This window comes from Oryzias melastigma, linkage group LG14, assembly GCF_002922805.2.
Source record: "Oryzias melastigma strain HK-1 linkage group LG14, ASM292280v2, whole genome shotgun sequence".
Lineage (NCBI taxonomy): Eukaryota > Metazoa > Chordata > Actinopteri > Beloniformes > Adrianichthyidae > Oryzias > Oryzias melastigma.
The window spans coordinates 510,756-521,100 of NC_050525.1; the positions used below are offsets into that span (position 1 = coordinate 510,756).

Consider the following 10,345-nt stretch of genomic DNA (forward strand, 5'->3'; position numbering starts at 1 on the left):
GGTGAATTATGTGGGGAGTGATTTTTTCTATTCTCTGTGCTAATGCTTTACAAATAATTTTAACGTCTGCATTGATCAGTGAGATGGGGCGATAATTCTGAGTCATTCCATTTTGTGTATCTGCCGATACAGAGTCCCAATCTGATACTTTTCTAACACATTTAAAACATGAACACATTGAATAAACAGATCTCAGTTCTCCCTTAAATCGAAGGACAGCTGGGGTCCTAAGGAGTTAAATCACGGCGCTAGCATTTAGCAGTTAGCACAGTTAGCAGCTGCTCTGCATCATGAAGAAATTAACATTAGAACAAACCAAAACTCTCTTTTTCTGTTGAAATGCCTTTATAGGTTGTTGTTTACTTTAAGACAAACCAATAGAAACACTTACTGTCATTTTAAAGCTTTTTATATTATTTTATTTTAATTTTTAAAAGTACACATAATGTTTTACAAGATTCATGTGTCAAAACAGAATTTTAGTCAACATATGTGAAGCTTTACAAAAATCATAAGAAGGAAGAGAGTGCAAACTAAAGTAAAGAAAAAAGAAATAAAGTAAATGGACAAACAAAACAAAATAAAAGAAAAAAGTAAAGACAAAAAAAACAGGCATGCAAATGGTGGAGAATACATAAGCTAAGGTACAATTTATATCACTCATCTTGTAGGAATTCTAAGAATGGTTGCCAAATCTTACTAAACAGTTCTGGTTTATAAAGCATTTTTAAAAGAGTCATTGATCCCGGAAGTCTGAATCTGTGAATATCTAGCTTGACTATATTGTTTATGTTAGCCTCTTGTTTAAACTGCTGCCGTTTTCTGCTGCGTTTTACGGCAAAAACATTTTGTGATCTGTTCATGACACGCAGACATCTATTGGAGTACTTACTTGGAATAATAAAATTTAAATATAAAGCGCTGATCATAATAAGAATAAATGAAATATCCAATACTGATTGGGGGACATCATCCGATATCAATTGAGTCATCAACAACAAGATTGGGCTCGATTTTCGATCAGGTGATCAGATCGGGACATCCCCAGTAAGAACCAGCTTGTTTTTGTGGGTATGGGAGGGGGTGCTGTTGAGAGTGCAGGTTTTCTAGAGGATTACTCTTAAATGTGTGAACGTATCAAAATACCACTTTGGGGTTCTTTATAGTGAGAAATGAATAGCATATTTACAATTAGAGTCTCAAAACGTAGAATTTTCACCGCCATAGATGTTGCTGGAACACTTTCTGACCTGCTGTAACTCTGCGACCATTGATGCGATCACCATGAATCAGCTGATTCTGACGCAGAGAAAAGCAGCTTTTCATATTGGCCAATATGCAACACTTCACACTAGTGTTGTGCAGCAGAGCAAAGCTGCTTTTCTCTGCAACAGAATCAGCTAAAATACATTGACTGTGTAATGTTTATACATTGTGGTCAGGGTGTTCTGACAATAAGAAAACAAGACTCAGAGGATGAAACAAAAGGAAATGGATAATTTCCGTGACACACTCCACTCCTGCAAAGTGTTGGATATCAGCATAAGGCTGCTTTCCTCTGCTTCAGAATCCTCTGGAATTATATAAATTGCGTAAAAGATTGAGGAGTTACAGTAGTCAAAAGAATGTAAACACTGGAGCTAAAGCTCGGTGTAAAAGGTTATGGGAAGAATAATTACTCTAAGAGTCTGAGGACCCTCCATCACACCAGAAGATATGTGTAAGCTAACAGTCTGGGGGGTCTGGAAACCTGCACACTGCTGCTGAAGTTTGACCCTGTTTCAAAGATTAGCAGGAGGGCTTTAATCAGAGCTTTTTTAGTGAAATCTTGAAAACAAAACACTCAATGTCTGTCCTGAGGTTGGTAAGATGGTCCGAAGACTCAACTGATTAAGTCCCACTCCAGTCATCTACTGATCTATTGCAAAAGCGTTCCCAGTGGTATTTTAAGTATGACTATGCTGTTTTTTTTTTGTTTGTTTTTTTATCCAAAATACAAAGACCAGTGTTGTTTTCTAGGACATAGTTTCTGCAGAGCAGCAGGAGTTCATTAGAAATTCACCTCTGAGCTGTGGGTAGGACTCTTGGTGGTCTCAATTTCCTATTATCGATCTATTTGCTCACTCTCCTGCTAGCTTACAGCCTCTTACAATCCCAACCTAACATCAGTGGTGCAGAAAAACGGCGAGCGATGTTGGAGCTATCCAGCTGTACAATTTTGATCCAGATTCCAGCCCAGACGAGGAAAACAAAGACAGAGGTCTAGTCGTCTATAAACTGATGTATGACGTTTTTTATGTGTCAAAACTCCACGTTGAAATAAGACATCTCCACGCGAGTATCAAACATTCCTCGCGGACAATTTAGACCCCGCGAGAACTTTCTGCTGCTGTGCACTCGTCTTTAATCCTGTGTGAGCAGAGAAAGTCATCGAGGTTCTGCTAGCACGCATCACTTGTGCTGAGGGACCAGCTCACGCATGCAGAAGTAGACAGTATCTCGCATGAAAGGACTTTTTCTGCTTGTGGAGGATTGACATATAAAAAAGGCCATCCGATGCATCGGAATGGAGCGGAGCAGGGAGCCTGTGGCCGGCCGATTGTAGCACCTACATCATTGCTACAAGCTTTTGCCAACAATTTTTTTCTCGTCTGCTCTTGATTTACTATTTGCAAAAAGAGATACCAACAAGAACAATTTTAAGCTTAATTTCTTATAATGGGAAAAATTCTATAATATTTTAAAAACACCATTTTTGTTGGAGTGGGTCTTGAGAAACATGTGATTAAAGCTTCTGTCCCAACTGCCTTTATGGGTGGATACGGGCTGTCTGTTGGTTAAAAATGGACGCATTTTTTACCTCCCCGAACCATGGAAATAGCACAGGAAGCACGTTGATGCTGATCAAGTGAAAGGTCCGCAATCCTTACGTGAAGCCTGACTGTTAGAAATGAGAAACTTAGACAATCAGAGCGTAGTTTGTGAGAACATCCTACAGCCATCTTACGGGCACTTATGTATGCATCACCTGCACGCCCTGTGCATGCAGTACTGTGATTGGTCAGTAGGACCTAGTACTCACACCTTACCAACTACTAAGGACATCGCACCACAGCGTCCTCTGTACGTTAACAGTGCATGTAACTTACATTATCGTCACCAAAACTTCACAATACACTTATAACACACAACAGTTATGAACTACAAAAACCTTTGTGCAAGTAAATGCAAGAAACTTTAGCTGAAAGTTAACATTCATGTTGGTTAGTGGATAAAACTGTACGAGTGTAAAAGGAAAACATGTTGATGACCGTAGTTTAAAGAGAGAGCCACAGAGTTATTTGTATATTAAATCCAATGAGTTATATCACTAGAGATGACATGCTAGCTTGTTGAGTACGCAAAGTTGGACGCCATTTTGGAATGGTATCGATTGTTTATGTACTGCTGTGTTACATTTGTACAAACAGATCTGGAAAAACTAGAATGTGACTTTTCATTAGTAAATGATTGCTGTCAGCTGATAAAGGAGAACTTCGAGAAAAGATTTGAACAAGATCTGATTGAGTTTGGAATACTAAGTGGAGAAAAAAAACAACCCGGTATTCCTCAGTAGTGAAGTGGGAAGAGTCCATCAGCGCTGAATTCCTGGGAAATGTGTCGTATTAAAGACCGCCTTCCCGCTGTTGCGATGGTACAGAGTCCTCTGATAAGGGCTGGGTGGATCCACTTGCAGAACTGGAGTCCCCAGCTCAGCGTCACCACCCCCCACCGGGTGAATTTATCCCATGGCGTTGGGTCCCGACCGTCTCCGACTGTATAAGTCCTGGCCGCTGTGTGCTTTAAAGTGGCCCCGCCCATGGATGGAGTGCACACGGAGTCCTCTCTCCCGTCTGCAGAACCATCAGGACCGGCGCGGCTGTCGACCGGGCTGCACTGTTCTCAGTCGGATCAGACCGTGTCACGCTGATCCGGGCGTGGACCGGACCATAAATAACAGGCGCTGGTGGTCGACTACCCACCGACCCATTTATAAACACAGACTAAAGAGTCTAAGGCGCGATCCGAATCCTCCCCTTCTCCTTCTCCCTTTGCCCTCCCCCTTCGTTTATCCCTCTGTGCTCGATCCAAACAGAGTGTGATGAAAAAATAGTGTCTAATATTTCTGACGTGACGTTCCTTCAAGGACGTCATCAATATTGCCGGTCAGCTAGCATTAGCACGGAGCTTCCAGCGCTTGAATAAACATAACAACAGCTGTTTTATAACTTTAAAAAGGTCACACTACAACATAAAGTTATTACTTACATTTAAATATAAACATCTGCGGTTCAGAGCGCACCAAAGGGAAGAAAAGAGCTTCTTTGCACGACGCGATTTACTCTCGCGATAGCAGACTTTGGGCCCCTCTGTTTGGAGTGTGAAACTTAAAAAATAATAATCCGGACACGACTTTGACTTCAACTCAAAGGAGCGGGCTAAGGGGAAGGGAAAAGGGGAGAATTCAGATCAGGCCTAACAGTTTGTGTAAATCTCAGTCTGTGTAGATTTGAATAAAATCACAACCATGCATCAGGTATGTATTGTGTTTCTATATAATAACCTATTTATTTATAGAAAAGTTTGAAATGTTGTTCATTTGTTGCATTTTTTACAAAAACATCATTACCATGAGCTGGGAATTATTTTTGTGATGATCAGTTTTTCCTTTTTAAAATCCGACCGAAATGAATCATTTTGGTCATTTTACTGGTTCTGCTGAACCATGTCTCATTGTTTTATACCATTCCAATATGGTGTCGCTCTTTATGTATTTTGGACGATATCTCCAGTGATAACCTCAGGGGTTAAAACCTTTAATATTTGGCAGTTAATCACATCAAAGTGGTGATCCACAGAAAAATACAGAAAGTAGTTTAATCAGTGGTTTTGTTATTGGATCAGTTAATTTATTTAGATGTTTTTCTACAGAATTGTCCCAAACCTGTGCCTTGGGTTTTTTTTTACTGTGGTCGAACTTTTTCTGTGAATTTGTGACAAAAAAAAACAACCAAAGAGCAAGAACAAAGACAAGAAGCACACACCACATTGTAGGGAGTTATAAGCCCTGAATTTGAACAGGACAACCACTGAGGTTAATGCTATAAAATCAATAAACTCCTGCTTTGATGGAGACTGTCCATAGCATCCCATGATCACGTCATCTCTACCTTCCATTCTTATTTTAATATTTATTGTGACATCAACTGAATGCTTTTAACTGAAAAACCAACAACCAAAAATGAACAATTCTGCTCTCACCACTCAAAGTTGTCTGTTCAGTGTCTTCAAGCTACAGAACTACATGTATTTAGGTCTTAACAGGCTTTGACTTGTCTCCTTGCAGATGAAAAACCGTTACGATGATAGTGATAAAAAATGCTACGCCTTACACCTGGTACTGTTCCTCAACAGGAAATGGGGTAAGAGAAAATTCTTACTGAAAGTTTCTTCGGAATGATCCTTGATTTATTGCTGCTCCTGTTCTGCTCTTTTCCAGCTTGGTCAGAAGTTAAAAGGACATTCAACTTTAGAGTTAGATGAAAGTTTCTTTGAGGATCTCATTAGGTTTGTGGGTTTGGTATTTGGGGTGGTGAAACCCAGAATCTATTTACGATATGAGGGGCACTCCAGTTGGAACCTCAGAAGTTTACCCATCTTAATTTTTGATAAAAAATTCACTATCAGAGACAGTGACGACCGCCAGCACTTCCAGCTGGTAACTGACTATATTCTGATTCATGATAGCTGCCCCAACTTTGGTGAGTATGAAAGAGATACATGGATGTTCTTTGACCATTTTCATTGACTCTAATGCAAAAACAGAATCTCTGATGCTTGTCATTAAAGAGACATTCCAATGAAAATGGTGTTTTTGACATGTTCTTGTGGCATTTTTCTAATGATGGTGGACATATATAAAGAAAATGAAGATTAAACTTGAATATGTATTTCTTGATTCTGTCTGCTGTGAATGAGGATCAGAAAACAGTCAAGTTAAAAAACAGCTTATTTGTGATTTTAAAAATGACGAGCCATAAGCTCTCTGCTTCTCTCCACAACAGCGAAGGAAAGGGCGGTGGGATTACTCCACAAATCGGAGATGAATTTCTAATGAACTGCTGCCTTTCTTCAAAAACTGTCCCAGAAAACAAAAGGGTTTTTTTTCCCTAAAAACTAGGGCTGCTACAATTAGTCCACTGATCGACTACTGAAATAGTTGACGACTAATTTAATAGTCGATTAGTCATTATTTTATATTATATGGAGCCACAGTGTAGTAAAGTTGAAAGATATAATGACATTCTTTTTGGACTATTTTGGGCATTTATTAAGTTTTTTTAGGCTATTTTGGGGTCTAGCTGATATTTTAGCTACATGCTAGTGTTTTGGCTAATTTAGGTCTTTTTCAGTTTTTTGGTTAACTTGGCATTTAACTAATATTTTAGCTGGCTATCAGCTTCAGTGTTTTCAACAATCAATTTCAGCATCTTCAGCTATCAGCACTAGCATCTTCAGCAGACAAATTCATCTAACAGCATTCATTCTAACATTATCGCAAGTAATGCTATATATCCGGTTTTTAGTTTGTTAAAAGTCAATGACATCCACCATTGGATTTATTTTTACAAAATTCAACTTTAATTTCAAATATACTAAAAGAAAGGCTGAGATTACATGTCTGAAGTCACTTACCTCCCTGATTGGTGGACACGCTGACAGCTGAACACAAACTCACTGTTTAATTGATCCACAAGCCACATGATTCATTTAAACACAGGAGATTAAGGCAAAACAACTGGTTTGATAGTTTTAGAGATTTGTTCTCAATGCTTGTTTGTTTTGTCAACATTTCGCTGCATCTTAATATCCATTCTAGCTGCAACAACTGTAAAGGCTGTTAACATCAGGAGAACCTGGAGAAGGAAAATGAACTTGAAATCAATGCTAAAATTACTGGTTCATATACAGCGAGTATGGACATGACCAAACAAAGAGTCTGGCTTAGCAAGAAAATGAATGGATTCAGAAAAGTAGAAAGTGTTTTTTTTTTTGGACAAAAGCTGAAGTTTTAAGACTTTTAATGGAAGGAACAAACCCGCAAGTCAAGCAAACCCAGAAAGTAACACCATAGATCTTCACTGCATTTGCTTAAAATGATTTATAACGAGGCAAAGAAATATTTGAACGCCCACCCTCATGCTTCTCAGTAGGGATGGTGTCCCTACTCTTGATAATCATCATTCTTTTTCCTCCGAACACAGCGGGTGGATTTAAGACCAAAAAGTTCTATTGTGTTCTCATCCGACCACGTGTCTTTCTCCCATGATCCTCTGCATCGTCCAAATAGTCACTGGCAGACTTAAGACAGACCTGGACATGTGCTGGTGTAAGCAGGGGAACCCTCCATATCATGTAGGATTTGAAAACCACGAAGTCTTAGTGTATTACCAACAGTAACCATGGAAACGGTGGTCCCAGCTCTTTAGGTCATTGACCAGCTCCTCATGTGTAGTTCTGGGCTGAGTCTTCACCTTTCTTAGGATCATTGAGACCTCACAAGGTGGGATCTGTCATGGAGCCTCAGTCTGATGGAGATTTACAATCATTTGCCTTCTTCTATTTTTTAATAATTGCTCCAACAGTGGATCTTTTTTCACCAAGCTGCTTGGCATTTGCCCCGTAGTACTTTCCAACCTTGTGGAGGTCTACAAGTCTGTCTCTGGAGACTTTGGACAGTTCTTTGGTCCTGGCCGCGTTAATAGTTGGAATCTTACTGATTAGTCTAAGGCTGGGCAATAAAACGATAACAATACATTTAGCAATAGAAGTTTTTCTCAATAGAGGTGTTCCGTTCTGCTGCTTCTGCTGGACTTTTATCCATCCAGTCCTTCTGCTCACCTGCCAGGTGTGGCCAATGTGCCTTAATTTGCACCTGCTGACTATTAAAGACAGAGGAGGCTTCACCAAGGCAGGAGGGGCAGAGCAGCAGGCTGAGGAGCTGGTCAGGGTTAGTTGGTGTGGTGCTGGTTTGTTTCTCTTTTACCCTCTTTGTCCTCAGCAGTCTTACACTCCTATTTTAGTTTGGGGTTGGGCCTTGGTAGTCTTAGTTTGTGGGCTTTATTTGTTTTCTTTAGGTAGTTTTGGTTCGGCAGCCATTAGCAGGGAACTGCTGACTCAGACGGTCAACATGGCTGGGTAAGCAATCTCGCTGACTTATTTTATGTTTAGCTGAGGTTCCAATTCCCTTTCTCTGGTCTTTTTCTTTTAACCAGCACACTAATTATTTTTCTCTTTTGCTTTTCAGGACACGGTTCCTTTGTTTACTTCATTTAATAAACTTGTGTTTCTTTTTCTCACTGGTGTCCAGTTTTTGTTATTGTCCCATTTTTGGTTTCCCCCAGCCTTGAGCCAGGTCAGCCCATTGGGGCCGTGACAAAGAATGATTCTATTACGACTTACATTTAAATTTAAAAAGAGTTCCAAATTGACACTTGTCACTTGCAAGCATTCCCTCCTCTTTGGTGAGTAAAAGTTAGTTAGTTGCCAGAGAGTGATCAAATGTTTGATTTTATTTATATAGAGTTATTATCTCTACTTTTTTCTTTTTTTTTTTTTTTACCTTTCCACTTCTATCGTCTGCAAGATAAAAAATGCAAGCGAGACTCACAACACCCCTGTGGTCACTACTGCTAATCATCTCCGTGTAACGTTAAGTTTCGGCTGATGAAGATGCGGAGCATCTGGTGATTTATTTTTAAATTTTTATTTTTTTAACGGGATCCAGTCAGAACTGGAAGACAAACCATCTGGGCTTATAGCAGCAACAAAAAGTGTTGATTTGGTGACTGCGATGATGCATAGGATGATGCTAATGCTAAAGATCTGCTCTGCGTGGGGGGTTTGCGTCACGTTGTGCTGTGGAGGAGAAGCACTTTTCTTTACGTGGATGCGCTCCAAAGCACAGAAGTTCACATTTAAATGTAAGTAATGGCTTTTTGTTTTAGCGTGACCTTTCTAAAGTTATAAAACAACTGTTATGCATGTTGAAGCGCTGGAAGCCCTGCGCCAATGGAGCTGACTATCGACTATTTGTTACGTCATCAAGTGGAAGAATTTGGAGACACAATTTTTCCAAAACTCTCTGTTTGGATGGCTAAATGTACGGGTAGAATGACAAAATACTATGTTAAAAGTTTAACAATATTTAATTAAGCTCCTGTTAGGTTCAAACAACCTGAAACATTTCTCTGAAAGGAAGACAAGAGAGGGGTCAGTTCTTAAATCAGATTTTACTTGCACAAGGAGAACAGACAGAGAATGTTCAAACCAGTCTCCACCCGCTCTGAAGATCTTGGTTCAGGGTTTCCATATTTATAACCTTTCAGGGGCGGTCTTATTTTATTTACATTTGCTGCTCTCAAGGTGTGGAAGGAAAAACAGCCTCAAACTGGTTCTACTATCATTAATGTCATAGTTCAATGCAATAGGTCTGCGTCAGCATCTTTGAGTATCTGTAATGTGTCAGCCTCCAGACAGCCTTCAGCCTGGGATGACTGCAACCTTCCAGATACCAGCTGAGCACGACCTCAAATGAGCAGAAAGAGAAGAGAGGTTAAAATCATACAAAGCAAATATAAGATAAATGTATGTACAACTCTATCAGCTCCACATTCAACAATTTAGTTTATACAGTGAATTAGTTTACCTTTGGCGACCAACTGGACCAAAAAAATGTCTCTCTTAAGGAGTAGACATGAAGTCATACAAATGTTTCCTCCTTGTTCTCTCAAGTGGCTAGCTACGCCCCTTAGGATGTCCCCCTGTGTGGATCAGTAATCAACGTGTTTGAACCCTGCTGCAGATGCAGGGTCTGGTCCTAATTGCTTTATCAGAAGTGTAATTTGAGCTGCAGTGGTTTGTCTGCAGCTGGATGCAGAAAAGCATTAGGAAGGGGTCAGAATATCAATCTTTGTTCTCTAAAAGTTAATACAAATACACAAAAAAAATCATTATTTTAGTCCATTCTGCAACAGACTAACAGTCTTTGAGGGTCTGAATTCTAGCTGATAGGTGTTCAAATACTTATTTGTCTTACTGTAACAGTCAAATCTTGTACGGACTTTCTTTTTTATAGTTACTTTTTTCTGTCAAGACCTCTTCTTACATTTGCAGCTTCAGGTTTACTTGGTCTAACAAAGCTGACATGGGCTCTCCTTGTGTTGGTTGTCTTGCAGGCCGAATTGAAGAGGAAAAAAAAGAAAAGGAGAGACGACAACAAAGAGAGAAGCAAGAGAAGGAAGCA

General features: G+C 39.7%; 1 protein-coding gene across 1 annotated transcript; it reads left to right on the forward strand.

Annotated features, from left to right (window-relative positions):
- Nucleotides 1–4,697: 4,697 nt before the first annotated feature.
- Nucleotides 4,698–10,345, forward strand: LOC112142863 (golgin subfamily A member 6-like protein 1; the record flags this gene model as incomplete). Its single annotated transcript, XM_024266484.2, is given in 3 exon segments — nucleotides 4,698–5,462; nucleotides 5,540–5,801; nucleotides 10,278–10,345. Coding segments are annotated over 3 exon segments (390 nt in total), but the record flags the coding sequence as incomplete, so codon positions are not given.